Raw genomic sequence first — 22,458 nt, forward strand, 5'->3', positions numbered from 1 at the left:
CTCTGCCCAAACTCTTTGTCTTTAAATATGTCTGCTTGTGTCTGTATATGTGTGGATGGATATGTGTGTGTGTGTGTGTGTGCTAGTGTATACCCGTCCTTTTTTCCCCCTAAGGTAAGTCTTTCCGCTCCCGGGATTGGAATGACTCCTTACCCTCTCCCTTAAAACCCACATCCTTTCGTCTTTCCCTCTCCTTCCCTCTTTCCTGATGAGGCAACAGTTTGTTGCAAAAGCTTGAATTTTGTGTGTATGTTTGTGTGTCTATCGACGTGCCAGCGCTTTCATTTGGTAAGTCACATCATCTTTGTTTTTAGATACATTTTTCCTACGTGGAATGTTTCCCTATATATATATAAGCAAGCACACCTCATGCACACATTACTGTTATCTCCGGAAGCTTGGATTAGAAAGAAATTGTCAAGCAGCATGAAAGCAGAAATCTGGAGAGGGCAGGGAAGGGGACAGGGCAACAGTGAGGGGGGAAAGAGGAGCATTGTCTGGTGGAGCTTACTGGGACTAGACTGCCGACAGACACAACGTCGCAGAAAAGGAGAGGAGCGGGGAAGGGGAAAGAGGGGCTGGAGCATTAGCAGAGATCAGTACACAATGAGGGTGGAGACGAGAATAAGGAGGAGGTGATAGGATACATGGGGTGGAAACTGTTGGATGGAGGGTGTGGGGACACTAGGTTACCATAGGCTGAGGGCGGGATAATTCTGGGAGCACAGAATGTGTTGTAAGGACAACTCCTATCTGCGCAGTTCAGAAAAGCTGATGTTGAAAGGGACAATCCATATGGCTCGGGCAGTGAAGCAGCCATTAAAATCCAGCATGTTATGTTCAGCTGCACGGGGTGGTCTACTTTGCTCTTGGTCAAAGTTTGACAATAGACTGTTGGTAGTCATACCAAAATAAAAAAGCTGTGCAATGATTGCAGCAGAGCTAGTATAAGGCATAGCTGCTTTCACAGGTGGCTCGGCTCTGATGGGGTAGGATAAGACTGAAAGGACTAGAACAGGAACTGCTAGTGCTGGGTGGGTGACCTGGCAGGTCTCTGTACCTGGGTCTTCCACATGGATATGATCCCTGCGCCAAGAGTTGGGATTGGGAGTGGCCCAGGAATGGACTAGGGTGTTATGGAGGTTGGATGGGTATCAGAACACTGCTTTAGGAGAGATGGGAAGGATCCTTGGTAGGATGTCCTTTATTTCAGGGCATAATGATAGGTAATCAAAGACCTGGCGTAGGACGTGGTTCAGATGTTCCACTCCAGGGTGGTACTGAGTGACAAAGCGAGCATTCCTCTGTAGCTGGTTCTTTATGTGGTGGGAGGATTTGGGTGTGGGGAAAATGGGACAGAAGATCTGCTTGCGGACTAGGTCTGGGGCATACTGCCTGTCTGAGAAGGCATCAATGATACCCTCAGCATACTAGGCATGGGAGTTCTTGTCACTGTAGGTAAGTTGCCCCCAGGCGGCCAGGCTATGTGGGGGGGACTTCTTGCTGTGGGAGGGATCACAACTGTTGAAATGCATTTACTGTTGGTGGTGGTTGGTGGCTTTAATGTGGAAAATTAGTATATTCTTACATTTCATCTTAACAGACCCATCTGATGTGTGATAATATGTCTACCCAGCACAACTGTTTTGTTTTCTTCATACTCTGAATGTTCTCATAAAATTTCTGGACAGTTCTGCTTAATTCAATGTATTCTCACTCGTATTTGTCAGTTTCCTCATTTCCTATGAAATTTTGTTTTGTTAATTTTTATTAGTTGCGGCAATATTTGTGGTTATTTCCATTATTTAAAAAAGTATAATTTCTCAAATTTACATTTTCTTCATTTTATAGAGGCTTAAACCTGTTTGTTAATTTCATCTGGTATTTTGTTAAACAACTATAGCAATTTTGTTTCCATCCAGATGAATTCTAATGAGTAGTCACTAAATGACTAAGAGTTTCATTTCACAGGACTTAAATTGTAGAGATTTTGGTGCCAACTTCAGTTTTTAATAGCAAACACAGTAAATTCATTATATCCATTGTGTAATACAGTAATTTCCACAGACCTGAATCAGACAAATTTTACATTGTATCACTTTCAAAACGACAATATGTAACTTCTGAGAAGCTACTTAGGACTTTTCTGTTTTGAATATCAAACAGATTTCAGTCTTTATGCAGAAGTTTGTTAGCTTGTATTCAAATATGGCAATCTATCCTGTTGGTTGTCGATAAAACAAAATGTTGCACCACTGCACATACAAGTATATAAGGAAACTAAAGAGCTCAACAAGGGAAAGAAGTAACAATGGCAAAAATATTCTCTATCTTTATTGTCTTTTCTTAAATTAAATTATATACTGAAACAAATATTTTGATGATAATCATTTACAAAATCAACAAAACTTTTGTTAACATGCACAAGATTACAGTTGTGGTCTGTTTTTTTACTATTATTATTTTTATTATTGTTATTTGAAATAACTATATAGGCACTAATTCTTAATATGCTTTGTTTGAAAAAGAAAATTACCCAGTAATTAGAACCTGATTTGTGCTCCATTTTATACTACACACCAACAGTATTCTGTATGAATTTCTGGGTTGTTTACTTAAAGCGGTACTGTCACTTCTGCCAATATTACCCCAGTAATAGCCAAGCAACATACCAGAGAAAAATAACGCTGTATGCCAAGATAAATTTCCAAATAAAACTTTATTCCACTAATATCAAACAGTTAAAAAATTATGGACATCTCTGTATACCAAAAGCATGAACTACTGAAGTCCTGTTCATATTCAGTAAATCTTAAGCACATGCCACCAAGAACTTTTGTGCAAGTGAACCATCCCTTATGCCCTAAATGACTACGTATAATATTAATGTTTGGCATGTCACACTATGAGTAAAAAGTAGTAAATCTTACATTATCCAAACAACATTCTATCATAGGGACTAAAGAACACCAAGGATGGAAATGTAAGGCAGAGGTAAATTAATTTATGGCTTTCAAAGAGACAACATATCATTTCTGACCCTGGATGTCTCGAATGTAGCCTGCAAACTAACTGCTTAACTTGTCTTTCACATACATGTGGTACTCCATGGTCCAAAAGCTTGTAAGAGCATATGGCGCCACACTGTTTTTATTTACTATTGTTCTGGCATTATAAAGTTTGTCATCACTCTCTCTCTCTCTCTCTCTCTCTCTCTCTCTCTCTCTCTGGGGCAGTTAAATGAAAGTGAGGCAAATGCCAAAACAGTAAGAAAATTGTTTAATTTGAAAAACAATTGCCACAACTGTTAATATCTTTATCTCACTGTGAGGCAAGATGGTCAATTATGCCTTCATGGAAAAATGTTTGCGACTGCCTATGGAACCACAATTGTACCCACGAATGCGTGTCGAAGAAGAAGAAGAAGAAGAACACAAATGTCTTTCTTCAGGGTTCCAAAACATGGAAATTGCAGTAGAGATTGGCACTGTATGGAGGATGCGAACTTCCCTGAAACATCCTCCATATAGTCCTGATCTCTCCCAATGTGATTTCCATATTAGTGGAGCCCTGACAACAGACATTCGTGTCCACTGATTTGCTTCAGACAAAGAGGTTCATTGTTTAGGTACAATCATGGTCCTGTAGGCAACTGCAAACATTTTTCCATGAATAAACTGGCTGTCTTGTCTCACAGTGGGACAAATGTATTTAAAATTATGGCAGTTACTTTTGAAACAATAACATTTTACTTACTTTTTTCCATCTGCCTCATTTTCATTTGCCTGCCCTACATCCATCAACATTAAGTGTACATGGAATGGCAAAATATGGGCAAATACGTGTTGCCTCTACAACAGAACAGTAGGAACAATTGAACGACTTGCAGTTTTAATACATTAAATAATGAATTACACAGATACATAATTTACAAAATTTCATAAATTTTTATTTTTCACACAGCACCTCCGTACAGCTGCACAGAAATGCTTGCGAAGTTCCTTAGCGCTTTTAATGTTGAGACCACTTTATCTGCTTTAGATCCACACCTTCCTGAACCATTTCCCACAGAGGGCTGAAAAGAAGACAGTTTGATACATTATATGCATTTGTAAAAGTGGCATCAATTAATTAGTCAGAATGTTCGCATGATTGAGCCATACATCTGGATCTAGTCATATACAGGGTGCACATAAAGTCCGGGAACACTTTCAATTATTTATTGCACAAGAACTAAACACTGTACAGATGTCATACATATTGCATTTTGAAGGGAAATTCTGAAAGTTTTTTTACAAACATTCCATATGCGAACCACGGGTGACCCGGCAGACATCAATATGGTAATCAAATGTATGTCATACATGATCCACATTCATTTCACTCACACTGGAACGTCTGCTTCTCTTTGCCGGGCACAAGCAACCCATCGTAACGAATTTGTTGTGAGAGTGGTAAATGGCCTTCCTTGTTAGTGGCTTCTTGCCATACTTTGCTCTAAACATCCGCTGAACAGCTGTAACACACTATTTTCATCCAACTCCAACACACAGAAAGCTCGATCCGCACCTGAACTCGCCATGTTTGCAACTAGTGCTGACTATCTACAAATTACGAAACTACGCTGTGGCAATATACACGAAAAAGAAACTTTCAGGGTTTCTCTTCAAAATGACATATGTATGATATCTGTACAATGTTTGGTTCTAGTGCAATAAATAATTGAAACAGTTCTCGGACTTCATGTACACCCTGTACTTGTCTGCACCCTGCACTCATGCACAGGGATTCCTCATTGTCCACACACACACACACACACACACACACACACACACACACTGTGTTTTTACTTTGCACTCTCATATGCACACCCGAGTGCCTTCCTCATTTACACTATCAAAAAACTTACAATATGCATATTAATATGACATACATGTGCCTGTGAAAAAGACACTTTATTTTTGCATGGCATTACTACATAATATTTATATTAAAAATTATGGTAAAGTAAGGATCCTTTCAGTGAGGAAACAATTTATTTACTGTCATCAAGCAATCTGGGTATCAGAAATGAGTGGTTACATTGCTCCCAACTATGAAAAACTTTCAATACAACAGCATGCTGTACGAACAGACCAACACCCAGGTTTTCAGTTGCAGAACTATCAGAAATATACCACAGATACTCCCACTTTTGAAACAAATCCAAATACCATGGTATTGTATTAGTAAAAACAACAAACATGAAGGAAGTATAAAAGCGAGCAAAACAAACGACAGCAATACATTACACTTTGTAACACTTTTGCATCTTTTCAATGCGAAATGGCTGTTGATTCTTGAATGTTCACAGTAATACAATGACAGGCTAAGATGTGATTTAATGGAACATTCCAATTAATTATTACAAGAGATAAATCAGCAATCTGATTTGGTAATGTGCGTATATATCTCATCCCAGTTCACTTGATGCATATTAAATCATTTAAGAAGCTTTCTTTACTGCAGTGTAATAAACAAAAGCTTAAGTTTACTGCTGAGGCGAGCTTTAATTTTGGACAAGTGTACAACAGACATTCTCTGCAAATTAGTTTCCAAAACTGGAAGTTTAATGGTTTCTCGGCTTTCTTGCACTTCACGATCAGCTTAACCTTATTTTCACTACTTCAATCCCTTTTTCTAGTGCAATGGAAACTTAAGTAAGTATAATGGAAGGTGTAATGAAGAGAGCTGAAAATGAACACACACGTGCACACAACAAGTCCGAAGTATATACAGGACCTTGGCATACATAATCCCATAATACAGGAATAATGCATAGTGAACTTATAGTATATCAAGTGACAGCTGTATCAGGGAATTTTGAAGGTGGAAGTGTAGACAATTCCCCCTCCCCCTCCATCTTCCAACCATTCTACCATTTTGCATATTTGTTTTAAGTAAGATAAAGATGGAGGAGGAGGAGGAGGAGGAGGGGGGGAGACAGAGAGAGAGAGAGAGAGAGAGGGGGGACAGAGAGAGAGAGAGAGAGAGAGAGGGGGGGGGGGAGAGAGGGGGGGGAGAGAGGGGGGGAGGGGGAGAGAGAGAGAGAGAGAGAGAGAGAGAGAGAGAGAGAGAGAAATTCCATACAAAGTGTGTGTAATTAACAATGCTCAAAGACGAACAACTGAAGCATGGCAGGCATTTAAAAAAAAAAAAGAAAAAGGTAATGTTTCCAGCTCTTGGAATTCCAAATTTCACGAGGACGAAGAGAAAGAAGTGAAGCACTGGGAAAAACGTGGAAGGTGCACATGTGCTGTAGAGACAAGAAAGTGAACACACAATCCCAGATATTCATGGTCCTCGTAAAGAATCAGAAATAGCAATCAACTAACACGACATTCATCATAATCAAGAATGTCTAACAACTCTACTCTGTTTATTTCAATTTCAGCAACACAAACTATGAAATAAGATGAATGTAAATCACTGAGTTGTTACACTTACTGCCACTAGAAAAGATGTTGGCATTCTCCTATCACACAACACATAAAAATTCTTTTACAATTTTATCTGAAATTGAAGCCTACATTAAAATGGTCATACAATACTGTAACAGTTATCGTATGGTTTGCTCACAAAGCAATTTTAATTCCATAAGATTAATCTGTGGCAGCATAATGTAAAGAGCAGACTGCCCAAGTATTATAGCACTAATGTAATGAACAGACAAGCACATTATGACAGACAAGCACATTATGACAGACAAGCACATTATGACAGACAAGCACATTATGACAGACAAGCACATCAAATTCACTAGCAATAAATTTATATACAGGGTGAGTCACTAACTATTGCCAGCAAGAATAATTCCAAAAGTATGATAGGAGCTGAAAAGTTTGTGGGACAAATGTAGCATGGGATAACGGGGGCCATAATATGACTATGACAGTTTTTTGTTGCTGGGTGGGGTCACATTAGAGATACGAAGGTCAACCTTTTTTTTTTTTTTTTTTTTTAATGGGATGCTATAGTTTGGTACTTATGTTCTGATAGCGGCTGTCAAGATGAATCCAATGATGCGTAACAGTAAGGTCTTTGAAGGTCAACAAAGGTCACAAATGTGACATGAATGTCCATTTACAGAAGGTGTTCGAAGTGATGACCATTGGTATCAATGCAGTGCTGCAATCTTATCACCATGGATTGAGTGGTATTTCTTATCACATCGGCACTTATCGAACCACATGCTCTGACAATTCTCTCTCAGCTATCTTCAGGTGTAGTTGGAACATCTTTATAAATAATGTCTTTTACGAATCCCCAGAAGGAAAAATCTAGAAGCATCAAGTCTGGCGAACGAGCCGGCCATGACTCATCTCCTCTGCATCCAATCCAACGATTTGGGAATTGGCACATTTTTCGCTGGTGGCTAGAAATGAGTTGCAGAGACAGACACCCATCGTGTTGATAACACATTCTGTTCCTTGTTCCTAAAGGTATTTCTTCCAATAACAGACCTAATGTTTCTTGCAAGAATGTGGTGTACTACCTACCATTAAGATTTCCTTCAATGAAACAGGGGCCTGTAATTCTGTCCTCCAGAATCCCACACCATACATTCACCGACCACAGTTTTTGGTGTGCAACTTGCCACAGCCAACGTCGATTTTCAGTTGCTCAATAATGCATGTTATGCAAATTAACATTTCCATGGTTCATGAATGTAGCCTCATCAGTAAATAAACAAATTAATAAACGCGCCACCCCTCTGAATCTGAAGTTGAGCCCATTGGCAGAATTGAATGTGACGCATACAATCTGTACCAGTTAACTCTTGGTGGAGACTGATATGGTAAGGATGATATTTATACCAATGCAAAACACAAACAACACTACTCTGGCTCATGCCAGATTCCCTTGCAATTTGATGGGAACTAACACAAGGATCTCGAACCACAGTGCCAAGAGTACCAATTTCCGTTTCCTCGTTACCAAATTTCCTTTGTCAGATATGTTTCCGATGCATTAAAGATCCAGCTGTTCTCAATTTATCATACACATATTTAAATGTACGATGTGTAGGGTGAGTACTTTGAGGATATCGTTCAGTGTATAGGTCTCTAGCTCTCACCGAATTTCGTTGCCATTCTCCGTAAATGAGAAGCACACTGACTTGTTCTTTGACGGAATACATCATTCACATTAACTTGATTCGACTATACTAGTCTTATCGTTCCTATTAGTGTTGTATTGCAAAACTGTCAAATTGTGTTTACATGCCAATGGCACATTAGATGGATCCACCGCATTCGATGAATATTTACTATGTGCACAATATAAGAGAAAGAATTGTCAGAGCATGTGCTTCGATAAATGCCGAAGTGATCAGGAATACCACTCTACCCATGATAAGAAGATTGCAGCACTGCATTGATACCAATGGTCATCACTTCGAACATCTTCTGTAAATGGATGTTCGTGCCACCTTTTTGACCTTCGCTGACCTTCAAAGACCTTACTGTTACGCATCATTGTATTCGCCTCGATAGCTGCTATAAGAAAGTAAGTACCAAACTATAGCATCCCATTTAAAAAAACAAAGTTGACCTTCATATCTCTGATGCGACCCTACCTAGCAACAAAAAAACAACGTCATATCATATCATGGCCCCCGTTGTCCCATGCAACATTTGTCTCACAAACTTTTCAGCTACTATCATACTTTCAGAGTTATTCTAGGTGGCATTAGTTAGTGTGAAAGTGTCACAGTACTCAGCAGAATATATAATTTCACACAGGTGATGGAGGGATAATAGGGTGGCCTGAATATTCTAGAGTAGCTCCTCTTCAGTGTGTATTCATTGGATGAAGTGAAGAACACTGCAAATAGTAGCAGACAAAATAGTTTATTATGTAGTCACACCTAACTTGTTTGAGAGCTGTGAACATCATGTATGTCTGTAGCAAAACCTACAAATTTTGATAGTGATAAATCTTAAAACTTTATCTTGGAAAACAGCAAAATGGCCATCTAATGCCCTTACTGGGAGCCCTCATTCTACTTAAGTGAAAACTCCTGGTGCTTAAATATTCTACCAGTTACAACACTGGAAAGGAACCTTGATGGTTACTGGTGTCCGCCATCAACAGTTTTTTTACCTCAGACCCCAATACTCACCTGGCTACCATGTGACTGATGAATATTCATTTGAAGGGCTTCACTAGCTTAGGTTCAGAGAATAAAAATAAGGATTGTCTTACAAGCCCCTGTGGTAAATTCTGATACTCAAGCTGGTCTACACATGACACAAAAACATCCAACTAGGACTAGACATACACTTTGAAAAACTGTAGCATTCATAATCTGTATGCATTTCTGATTTTTTCATTGAGACACTTTGGACATATTAAAGCGTTCACCTTTCTTATTTTGATGTTCATCTAATGAAGTTACTATTTAAGCCTTCCACCAAACATGAGGCCCAATAACATAGGTGACACGTTATTATGAAGGATGGTGGCATTAAACCATAGCTGTGGTAGATAAATGTTGCAATGGACACTGCTGAAATTGACAAACACGTTTTATCTAGTCAAAACATAAAATTTGTCTTTGTTTTCTGCTTGCCCACTCTCAGAAGCATCAACTATAATTCATGAGTTGAGACTAACAAGCTGGACGAGGACAGTAAATAAAAAAAAATCTTCAAGCAAGGAATGCTTTATTGGGGTCATCACCACACCTCTGAAGGACTCAAATTTGCATGTCTCTTATTCAGTAACAGAACACTCACGCTTCAATGAAGAAATACAATGAGATGACAACTATGCAGTGATACATACCACTCTAGAATAGTGAAGTGTATCACTGCATCTTCTTACTGACAAATGATACTTGCATTGCAAACGAAAAGTATCAAATCTTCAGGTACAGGTATTGTGTAGAGTTGAGATTTTTAATTGCATGTGGTGAGCCATATCAAGGGACAACATATGTCTTTAATTAGGGACAGCAATTGCAGCAACTTCACGAGAGGAAATACCTGCTCGGATGTGAACATTTTTCCATGGATCGTCGGCTGCCTTGAGGATGCACAAACTTGTAAAGGTTTATATTAGTGTGCGCGCATGCGTGAGAGAGAGAGAGAGAGAGAGAGAGAGAGAGAGAGAGAGAGGGGGGGGGGGGGGGGAGCTCAATATATGTGTTGTTAATTCAACTTGGACTTCATACGTTACTTTGTTGAAATTTAACATGTGGTGTAGCTTTCCTTATTTGCACGCAAGATTTGGCAAACAAGTAGTCTGATTAACCTTAGAAGATGTCATGGTCAGGAATAAAAGATAAAATTGTGCTAATTAAAGTGGAATGTCAACAAACTTCATTTGTGGTAGTTGTAACAAGACATGGGTCAAGTTTATTGTTGGAAGCGAAGAAGACACAAACTTTACAAGAGATTAATAAATACAAATAGTGATACAAGCAAGAAATATTAAACAAAATTTGATGAGGAAGATTACTGGAGAAAAAAAACATATTCTACTTGAAGAATGATTTATCACATTAGCTCAACTCAGGGGAGTCACTTTGTGTTACATTGCAACTGATAACTACCTTATTGCTAAATTTCAGTTACTATGGGGCACTTATCTAATTCTTGGAAGCTAAATCTTAAATGCTTGTTGTGAAGCAGTATTACCTGCTAATTTACCCTATAACCTTCTCCTTACCATAAGTAAACTCAAATTTCTCCTCATGAGCAGATATGGAAATAGAAGCTGACTAACAAAGGAATATATCAGGAGTTGATGACCCAACTGCAAATAAGTGATTAGAGATGGAGCACAAGCCCAGAAAGTATAAAAAGGAAATACGAAGTCTCCTAGTCAAAGGAACTGCCACTCACCTTAGGTCTGTTTGAAATCAGTGTAGAAAGATAACTGCTGCTGACAGTGACACCAAATTTGTTTTTGATGTGGGGGAATTGTCATGGGGGAGGGAGGGCAGGGGGAATTGAAAATTCTACCAATAGGTGGCACTGTAAACACCTTAACATAAATGGGGTCTGGTACAGACAAAAGAAATTGCAACACAATAGTTATGGTGTGAGTTGCGCATTATATCATTGGTTTTTAGGTGTCCTATGGTCAAAACTGCATAAAAAAGCAAAATGGCATTGTTTTTAATTGTCCTGGGGCCAAAACTGTATAAAAAGCAAAATACATTCAGTTTTCTAATTGTCATGATACTGGCATACGACATGTTCAAAAATGCTGTCCACCATTTTCTGCCACAAGATCAAATCAACATACAGCATATTCCTCAACAGATTGGAAGATCTCAGGGGATGTCACATACATAATGTGTTGCACAAAGTGTGTCTTCAATTCATCTACATTTGTAATTGGAGCACTGAACACATCATATTTCACATAACCCACAGCCAGGAGTCATAAGATTAATATCAGGTGAGTTGGATGGCCAGGCTGTAGGGAAATAACAGATGATAATCTTCGCATTTCTGAAGTGCCTCTGCAGCAGCTGCTTGACTAGCTGTGCAGTGTGTGGAGGATCGGCATCTTTCCTAAAAATGATCCTCTCCACACATACACACAGCTGATGGGTTGGAATGATGTTAGCGTGGAGTGGGGGGGGGGGGGGGGCACACAGTGAGTGCAGATTCCCCATTGCCCTTATTCTGCAATTCTGTGTATTCTTTGCCCTTTGAGATGGAACTGGGCTTTTTATGTCCAGAAAATGTTCCATGACCATTCACTGTCCATATCCATGTGAGCAAGAAATTCCAGAGCGAACATTTGTCTTGCAGACAGGTCAACAGGAAGCAACTCCTGAACATGGGTGATTTTTTATGGATAGGAATGATGGATGTTTCATCGGATTTTATGCCCTGCACTTGCAGGCAGGCCTTACATTCAGGCACTTCACCGCGAGCTGCATGTTTGCACACTACTGCTCGACCCCTGCTGTACTGTGGCCACACCTTTGACAGATGTTGATTCAATTGCTTTCCTCTCACTGCCACATTGTGCTTCAAAAGAATCTGTCTTTCTGAATTTTGTAATCATTTTCTCCAGACCCTTAGCAGACATCAGACCAATGCCTTTTCTCATACCCTTGGGTGTCCGAAACTTCTGCATGGCTCCTGGCGCACAGTCACCATTCCTGTAAAAGAGCTTCACCAACAGTGCACGACTCTCCTTGCAGACAGTCATGTTAGGCATCTCTGACACAAACTGAGAAACAGCCATGTCCCACACATCTATTGGTGTGTATATTTTGATGCTTACAGCCCCATCTAAGTATCAAATTTTCTTTATTTTTCCTCCCACGACATTCCCCCGTGCATCAGTAATATGTTGTTCAAATCTGACATTGTTCTGAGCAGTGATTCTCTTTCTAGAGAGTTTTGAAACTGGAACTTTATTATGGGTGCCCTTTATTATAAACATCCTAAAATAAAAATTGTAAAAATGGCAAAAAGTCACATAGCCAATTTGTGAGTTTTTGTACTTAAGGAACTCAAAGAAAGCAAACTTGATGGACAGTTAAAGAAAGCAAATCAGAGGTAAAATGCCCTGCAATGCTTTTGATGAACTAGCTAGAGTCTTCAAATCTCATCATGTGATGAATCTGAAATAGAAAGTCTACAATGAGTTCATACTACGTGTTTTGATGGTGAGAAAGGGACAGAAAAACCACTCAATTGAGCGTCCAACTGAAATGGATGTCAACAAGCCATTCACCCAAGCAAATGGCTGTTACCAATGAAATTATCTGGACCAATGATGTACCTGCTGGATTCCACAACCTAATGGAATGTGTGTTGGTGATAGGAAACATGCAAGAGTAACATAGAGACTTATGGTTAAAGACTGTATTGCAAGGAGAAATCTGGAGAAGCTCTTGACTGAACAGTGAAATTATTACTGTTGACAACAATTATGAAAATAATTGTTGATAATAATAATAATAATTAATAATAACAATGTTTGTAATATTTCATATTGACCATTTCTGTCAAATTGAAGGAGGCTGTCCAAGCCAACACATTCTATAGCAATGTATTTCTATGTCTTTTCAGTTTCTTGTACCACTGAAGGTTGAACCAAGAATGGAAGTACTTTCTGTTATTTATTTCATTTAGAACAATGACTGAGGCATTTCAATCATTTATCATAAGCTTGGTCTTCCTCTTATTAATGTTCAATCTGTGGAACTGCCTTTACTCCTTTAATTCTGTTGATGAACCATTATATTTCTCATGATGTTCAAGAAGGAAGTGTTTGCACAGATTTGTCTGCCAGTTAGTCCCTATGAAAACTCATTTCTAAAATATCTTTTCATTAAGACTGCTGTACAAAAATAAAAAGTTCAAAAAGGAATATTATTTCTACTGTCTCTTATACTTATTGTGTGTCAGTGTCATGGAAAATTAAATCTGCTAATCTGGCAAGATGCAGTTGTCCAAGTTTGACATCGTATCCACTAGTCCATAGTAGTACACAGTGGCAAATGGCAAGACAATGTTTCTGATGTGACATCACTGTCATCTACAGTTGTTGCTGATAAATACAAATTGCCACCTCTGGGCTAATTTGGTAAAGGAACTGACATGGGGAGAAAGTGGGTTAAGGGCAATGCCATTGGGATTAAAGGATCAACTGTATGTTGGACGAAGAGTTCTCAACTAGAATGCAATTAAGAAAAAATGGTGATAGGAAATAGAAATACTGTAAGGCTGGACCAGGATGTTTCATAGGAATGCTTGTTGTTAGAGTAACCCTGTGGATAATGTGAGATGATTTTAGGGGAGATATCCTTCATTTCTGGGTGTGACAAGAGGTAATTTAAGCCCTTGTAGATGGTGAAGTTCAGTTCACTGAAGATGTCCCATCCAAGGTAAGAAAGAATTTAAAAGACTGACATTTTAACGTAATAGGATGGTAGTTACTGAAGCGGAGGTATCATAGGTGACCGATGAGTAGGATGAGGACAGAGATTTTTATGGAACTGTCAGAGCTGATGTTGCTCTAAAGAGGAACAGTTAAACAGATTTTTAAAAGTGTTAACAGTATGGAGGACTAAGTACAGAATCTTTCTGCAATGTCTTCAGATCATGGAGTGAGTCTGAACTAAGAGGTTTGGGATCTTGGGTGGCTAGTAATGATTTGTATCACAATATAAATAATTTTTGTATTTAAAGGCACTATTAGAAAATGATGATAATGTGTGCACCTACAATGTGATATCAATTTGTTGTTTCCATACTGCTGTCCTACGATATTTGGCACTTTATGGTATGCATACGATAAAGTGCATAGCAACACACTTAACATTACAGTTATGTTTGATTTTTCACATCACAAGGTTTCCTTTATAAATGTATTGTGATGTTATAAATAACGAAATTAGAACAAGACAAACAAATTTTCTCAATGAAAATTGGATACCTCATCTCCCGTAATCTGGTAACATGTTTAATTGTTAGGTCTGCTGTATAATCAGTCTCTTCCATTGATGTAAAACGGCCAAAGCCAAATCGAATGGATGAGTGAGCCAGATCTTCATCTGCACCAATGGCACGCAAGACGTAGGATGGTTCAAGGGAGGCTGACGTACACGCACTACCACTAGACAGTGCAACATCTTTCAGAGCCATTAACAGCGACTCTCCTTGAACATAAATAAATAAACACACATTAAAAATCATGGAAAGCATTATCATTATAATTATTTTACTGATTCAAGCACACAATGTAGGCTGTCCTAACTCCCCAAAGGCACAATTAAGTGCTCATCAATCAATGTCAATCCAATAGTGAACAGCCAGCATATGCCTTCAAGGAAAACATAATTTAAAGAATGAATTCAAAGTTAATAAACTGTAAAATCAAACTTCACTCATAGAACATAGTAAAAGTAATTTCCCAAGGGTATGACAGATAATTTGGAAACCTTCTTTATGAACCAATAAATTTTATAAATAACATTAAATGGTTTATTTTGCATACCTTCAACATAAGCAAATGACAAGTTAACACATCCAGGATAAGAACTGACAGGATCCCCATTCCGAACAACATGGGTCAGATTATTAAAAATTTTGTCCAACAGACGTTGTGATAACATCGTGATCCATTTGTGGTCATACTGGAAACATAGCCAACCAACAACATAAATCATTCTAAGATCAACAAGTACACAAGGCACACACAGAACTAATAGTGACTAAGCACACACCACACCAGAAATGATGGCCAAACCAAAACACACTAAAAGAGAAAAATTAGACCAAAATAATGTGCACCAGGGGTGTGAAAGACAGGAGGCCCGGATTGGGGAGAGAGGTGGTTGGGGGTAGGGTGAGGGGCAGTGTTGGAGAGAGGCAGGGGGAAAGTGTGTTGGTGAGGGGCAGGGGGAAAGTGTGTTGGTGAGGGGCAGGGGGAAAGTGTGTTGGTGAGGGGCAGGGGGAAAGTGTGTTGGAGAGGGGCAGGGGGAAAGTGTGGGGAGGGGGGGGGGGGTGAGACAGAGCATTGTGTAGACACAAGTTGTGGGGAGTGAGAGAGGATGAGGCAGGGGGGACCGCCAATAGGTACCCATCACTGTCTGGTCTTAATTTGTACTAGATTATTTGTCTTACATTCCTCTCCACAAACTTCCTGTGCCATTTTCTATTTAAATTCTGCATTAAGTTTTCTCTGTGCGTACATCAGTGTGATCTTTTACCTTTAAAAACATGTATACACATATTTTTAAATTGTTTTCCTTTTTATTATTGCTACCACCACCAATCAATCACTTCAGCCTCTTCATTTCAGAAATATTAATTTCTGAATATTTCCTAAAAATTCCTTCTCTTCATGTATATTTACATTTTGTTACTTTATTACAAGAAATGTCACTGAACTTCAGCTTTCAATTTGGACTGTTAATTATAAATTGCTCAATACAATATTCCCCTTGAATTTAATTTCTGGTTGTTAATCTGTTCCTGTTTTCCACTCATTTTCTGTAACTGTATCTTTTGAGCAGAGTGTATAATTCCTTCAGCACATATGTATGTATCTTCTCTTTTGGTGTCTCAGTGCTCTTACACACAACATTCCACAAGCTGGAGGTGCAACATATGCCACTTGGCATTATTTCATTTAGTGTATACAGGACAAATGAGAATAATCTGAATGCTACTGTTAAAGATTGATTGCTCGGGTTGAATGGTTCCATCTCAGCCTACAAATCAGCAGTTTCAATCAGCCTTCTACATTGGTATAAATACCACCAAGTTATAAGTTAGGATGAATAGGCATAAACAGATGATATATACTGGCAACCCACAATAACCCATTGCAGTGCATGCACTACAGCATGACAGTTGTTACTTCGGTGCCTGTTTCGCCACATGTGAAATTTGGATTCTCCCTCCTGACACCGGTTTCTCAGAATTCCACATCTGGGAACTGGCTTTACATGTGCTTGGTTCTTACCTCCCACCTGGACTAAATTTATGTTAATTTCTGTGGTCTCAGAATTTGCTTTCAGTAACAAGTATTTTTATTCCCTCATTTTTATTTTCCTCTACTTTTCCCCATTCCCTCATCTACTTCCATGTACAATGCACTCAGCTTTACACACTTAATTATTACTTAATAAAGTTCCTTCAATAATCTCCAACTTGCTAACTACCCTATCTTACACCCATTAGTTTTCAGGTTTTCAAATCTCATCCAGTGCATGCACCATAATGTATCTTTTCCTCTTTTCCTGTACAATAAGTCTCCCCAGACCTGGAGTTCTGGGTAACTTTTAATGATTTCCATCTGCCAAATGTCATCAGTCCTCATCCTCCATCCCTCTTCCTTCCCCTCCAACACTACTTCTGCCAGGAGGAGGATCCAGTGGTCTGAAAGATCAGATGTTTCCACTTCTTTTATGTGTTTTCTCCTGCCACTACTTGATGAGTATCTCTTCATATTGTAGATTAATTGCTGTGTAGTAGAGTGACTTAAGTGATAAACTTACATGTTTATTTGCCTGTTACACTCTTATTGAGACAACAGAATTACATTGTACACTTTTACTTTAAATAAACTGCTGCAAAATTTATTGTGCATGTATTAGTCTGTAATGGCAGCATGTAATATAATTACATCCATTTCCCTCATGGCAACTTCACAAGCTGCACCAAGACCCACAGCTAATAGAGCAGGAACAGTGCCACTACGTATGCCCCGCTCTTGACCACCTCCACTCTGTAAAGGTTCTATTCGCACTCTTGGTCGGCGACGAATGTACAGAGCACCTACACCTGGAACCCAAAAGTAAAACAAAAACTGAATGATTATTTTGTAAGGAGTAGAACTAAGTCTAATTCATTTACAAACATAATATTTTAATAATTGCTATGATCCAGCATGTAGTTACAGAATCCAAAACAAAATATACACTATTGTGTACCTGTCTTGCATGTCCCTGAACTCTCATTGAAACTCTAAACCAGTTTGGTAGTAATGCAATACGAGTTAGTTTTTTAAATTGCAGCAGTACTGTTAGGAATAGATCAGAAGACTGGTTTATATTCAACCCTTCCAAATCAGTGAAAACAACAAGGAAACGTTGCAGGCCTGACTGTTTCATTCTAGCTGTCTCCAAAAGTTACAATGCTTTGGAGACCATGGATAAAAGCATTCAGATAATCCAAGAACTCTGGAAGCAGTTTGGTAGTACAGCACATAAGATGCAATTTAAGAACAGAAAGAAAACTTTTGGGAAGACCAAGGTCTTAATGCTGGGTAGTAGTCAAGGGAGGGAAATGTCAGAAATGGTAATTACTCTCCGAAAGTGATTACTAAGTACACAGGAGTTTAAGCTAAATGCAAATTTCAAAATTTCAACAATGTCATCCTGTGTGTGTGTGTGTGTGTGTGTGTGTGTGTGTGTGTGTAGGGGGGGGGGGGGGATGCTCATGTGTGCTGGCATGTTCATGAATAATTTCTGAGGTTGAACATGACGAAGCTGCTTTGTAGGCATCTTTCCCATAATTTCCCTTTTCCCTAAGTTTCAACAAGGAAGAAAGAAGATCAGGGTTTAATAAGCTGCCAGTGTCATGTTTCCTTACTTTTCCCCCCCTCAACAACACTCATCCCAACCGCAATTAATTCCAAGGTTGAGTTTTATTTTTAAGAAGTTTGTATAATGCTAAAGATTCAAGTGATGCAGTTTTGATCTCCATTCCCAAGAGAGAGAAAATTTTCCTGCCATGTCAGATGAATAATAAGTAATAGTATGTGTCAGGATGTGTTGTCGATTCAGCATTACTACTGAGAACTGTAAAATTGTAAGCAGCGCTCCGAAAAGGTTTGTCAAAAACTGTCACTGAACAAAGTGTCCATTGGGAACAAGTGGAGCTCCTCTTAATACTTTCTTGAATGTCTTCATTGTTGAGGTGTTGATTATGATCATGTGGAAACTGGTTCTGGTCATTAGCCCTGTACGAGACATTTTTTCCAAAATTTTAACTGTCAGAGAAGTCTCGCTGTCTCTATATGCCATCCAAGACTCGATTATTTTTTAACTCTGCTTTTAATTTCATTCTGTTAGTTTCAGAACAGTTTAAGAACTGAGTTGTACATCATATTAACCTAGCACTGAACTCACCTCTTCTCATTTAAGTCTGAGGGCATTAATAGGAAACAGCAGCTTTATATAAGTCCAAATACTTTCAACTGACACTGCTTCATTTACAGCTGTTCTTCAGTCTATTGTGTGACACATGTACTGGTACTTTACAATGGCCTGTAGAATTGTATTTGGCCACGAAATGTTTCTTTTTATGTGTAAATAAATTTAAGCCCCAAAACTAAAATAATTTATGTAAACCTAGATAAGAAACACTGTATTGTAGTATTAATTCCATGTATTGCCTTTAAATTGTCTTATAATGTAAAACTGTAATTAATTCTTAAATGTGAAAGAGCAACTGTATTTTTTAATTGGCAAATAATGCATCAGATACAGCGCAAAAGGCGTCAACCATCAAATTTTATGTGATCAGCCATGCCTCTAACATTTTTCCACTGAAGAGGCTACCAGAACAAAAAGAGACTGAGGAAAAATTACAGTAAAGTTGCCTTCAGATGTCTGCTTGTATATAAACATGAGTTCTCTCTCTCTCTCTCTCTCTCTCTCTCTCTCTCTCTCTCTCGAAACGATTGCTCTCTCGAATGATTTTGTACCAAACAGTTATACTTGAAAGATATTTTCAAGGAGTGCTGTTGTTGTAGTCTTCAGTCCAGAGACTGGTTTGATGCAGCTCTGCATTCTACTCTATCCTGTGCAAGCTTCTTCATTTCCAAGTAACTACTGCAACCTACATCCTTCTGAATCTGCTTAGTGTATTCATCTCTTGGTCTCCCTCTACAATTTTTACCCTTCACACTGCCCTCCAATACTGAAGTGGTGATCCCTTGATGCCTCAGGGCAGGTCCTACCAACCAATTCCTTCTTATAGTCAAGTTGCGCCACTAATTCCTCTTCTTCCCAATTCTATTCAGTACCTCCTCATTACTTACGTGATCTACCCACCTAATCTTCAGCATTCTCCTGTAGCACTACATTTCGAAAGCTTCTATTCTCTTCTTGTCTGAACTATTTATCGTCCACATCCATACATGGCTACACTCCATACAACTACTTTCAGAAAAGACTTTCTGACACTTAAATCTATACTTGATGTTAACAAATTTCTCTTCTTCAGAAACGCTTTTCTTGCCATTGCCAGTCTAAATTTTATACCCTCCCTACTTCAACCATCATTAGTTATTTTGCTCCCCAAATAGCAAAACTCCTTTACTACTTTAAGTGTCTCATTTCCTAATCTAATTCCCTCAGCATCACCAGATTTAATTTGACTACATTCCATTATCCTCGTTTTGCTTTTGTTGATATTCATCTTATAGCCTCCTTTCAAGACACTGTCCATTCCGTTCAACTGCTCTTCCAGGTCGATTGCTGGCTCTGACAGAATTACAATGTCATCGGCAAACCTCAAAGTTTTTATTTCTTCTCCGTAGATTTTAATTCCTACTTCAAATTATTCTTTTGTTTCCTTTACTGCTTGCTCAGTATACAGATTGAATAACATCTGGGACAGGCTACAACTCTGTATCACTCCCTTCCCAACCACTGCTTCCCTTTCTTGCCCCTCTTCTCTTATAACTGCCATCTGGTTTCTGTACAAATTGTAAATAGCCTTTCGCTCCCTGTATTTGACCCCTACCACCTTCAGAATTTGAAAGAGAGTAGTCCAGTCAACATTATCAAAAGCTTTCTCGAAGCCTACAAATGCTAGAAACATGGGTTTGCCTTTTCTTAATCTATCTTCTAAGGTAAGTCATAGGGTCAGTATTGCCTCGAGTGTTCCAACATTTCTACTGAATCCAAACTGATCTTCCCCTACGTCAGCTTCCACCAATTTTTCCATTCGCCTGTCAAAAATTAATGTCAGTATTTTGCAGCCATGACTTATTAAACTGTTAGTTCAGTAATTTTCACACCTGTCAACACCTGCTTCTTTGGGATTGGAATTATTATATTGTTCTTGAAGTCTGAGGGTATTTCCCCCGTGTCATACATCTTGCTCACTAAACAGTAGAGTTTTGTCAGGGCTGGCTCTCCCAAGGCTATCTGTAGTTCTAATAGAGTGTTAACTATTCATTCATATAAATGTACTGTCAATATATGAATAACTGTTATTGTTTACCAATGTTTCATTTCAACAACATTAACCTTCCCTGCCAATTTTTCCATATTTCAGCTATGAGAACTGCAAGACTGCCAAAATATCATTTGCTGGCTGCTGCCAAACATCACTGATGTTCGGATTTGTAACAGCCGCTCGTGCATTCCTGAGATTTGTTAAGCCGATCTGTAAACACAGTTTCCAGGCAGCACTTCTGTGCATAACGCACAATATTAATGATCAGCATATGACCAACAAACGATGTGCGCAGTCAGTCCACTCCACGGTATCAAAGCAAGTTAAACAAAATATTGAATTATTAATTTTCCCTCTCTTAGTGGTAAATTTATCTGTGCCATGTGATAACTTAAACTTTCTTTTCATTTCTCTTTCTTTCCTTGGCAGCTTCTTTTAATTAGTGGTACTCCAGTTAATTTCCTGTTATCATATTTTTTTTTTCAATTACCACTAAAGAGTGCCACACAAAATAGAGAGAACTTTTCATTTTTGAAAATAATCAATCTACCATTAACATATGTCTCATTACGTTTCCAGTTTTCTCCAAAGAGCAACTTACTCATTGTCCCTGTGGCCTGTTTTGAGGGAGAGGGGGAAGGGTCCTGCGGAGTCAGTTTGTTTATAGGACTATAAGACGATGGTTGGTCAGTAAGATAGGTCATACATATTCAGATTAGTTTTATTTTGTCTGTCAACTAGACGCCACTTTAAGATGTCAATAAATCATTTTTTGTTTTGTTTTCTGCATCTCCTCATCCCAAATAGCTCCAACACAAAAAGAGGAAGCAATTCATAGCACAGGCCCAAAGGTACACATTTACCATTTAATACATCACGCTGTTTACATATTTTGTCTCCTGAGGAAATAATGTGTGTTCAAGTAAGTACACTAAAGAAGTGTACATCACAAGGAAGAAAGGCAAAAAAAAACTGATAGTAAGGTAGGAAATGACAAACTCTAATACCAGTGTCAAATGCTAAAACTACTGCTTAAAATTCCAACATGAAAATCAAGTTCTATGTTAGTGGCAAAGTGAAATAAGGCCACTTTGTAGAATATTTATTGCTATAGTACCATTAGGTATCATATGCCAGAAGTGGCTAGAGTTGGAAGTAAGTAAAACTGCTTACTTCAAAGTCATTCAAGTACAAAGAAAGTTAGCCACTTCAAAAATGAACATTCTTTCTCCCAGGCTACAGATCAGAATACACTAGAGCATGAGAAAGTGAGGAAAATAGCTGATTAAAATTGTCAGTCTTTTGAATTTTCATGCCTACATTTGGAAAGAATGGCAGAAAGAGAGAAAACGCAGTTTAGGCATACTGACATTGAACGGGGACAGGGCTAGGAACAAACAAACTCACTGGCTGATCCTATCAAAACAAGAGTTAATAACATTTGACACACAGCACTGGTAACCACCGTAGCTTGAAGTTTCAAACTCCACACTCAAAATTACTATTAAAATTATTATAAAGATAAATAGCATAACAAATTTTCATTTTACATATGGAGAAAATACCCTATTTACTCGAATCGAAGCCGCACCTGAAAAATTAGACTCGAAATGAAGGAAAAAAAATTTTCCTGAATCTAAGCCGCACCTGAAATTTGAGACTCTAAATTCAAGGGAGAGAAAAGTTTTAGGCCGCACCTCCAAATAGAAACAAAGTTGGTCCATTGTAATATGAGACACAA

At 38.5% G+C, this 22,458-nt stretch overlaps 1 protein-coding gene across 1 annotated transcript in view; it reads right to left on the reverse strand.

Annotated features, from left to right (window-relative positions):
- Positions 1-3,186: 3,186 nt before the first annotated feature.
- Positions 3,187-22,458, reverse strand: part of LOC126262949 (cysteine desulfurase, mitochondrial-like) — a 146,383-nt gene continuing 127,111 nt past the window's right edge. The window contains exons 7-10 of the mRNA XM_049959890.1: positions 17,152-17,309; positions 15,016-15,154; positions 14,455-14,677; positions 3,187-4,075 (exon numbers count right to left, since the gene is read on the reverse strand). Coding sequence (XP_049815847.1) covers positions 4,012-4,075; positions 14,455-14,677; positions 15,016-15,154; positions 17,152-17,309 — 584 coding nt within the window. The 3' untranslated portion in view covers positions 3,187-4,011. The remainder of the gene's footprint in view (positions 4,076-14,454; positions 14,678-15,015; positions 15,155-17,151; positions 17,310-22,458) is intronic.

The sequence above is a fragment of the Schistocerca nitens genome, chromosome 6 (assembly GCF_023898315.1).
Source record: "Schistocerca nitens isolate TAMUIC-IGC-003100 chromosome 6, iqSchNite1.1, whole genome shotgun sequence".
Lineage (NCBI taxonomy): Eukaryota > Metazoa > Arthropoda > Insecta > Orthoptera > Acrididae > Schistocerca > Schistocerca nitens.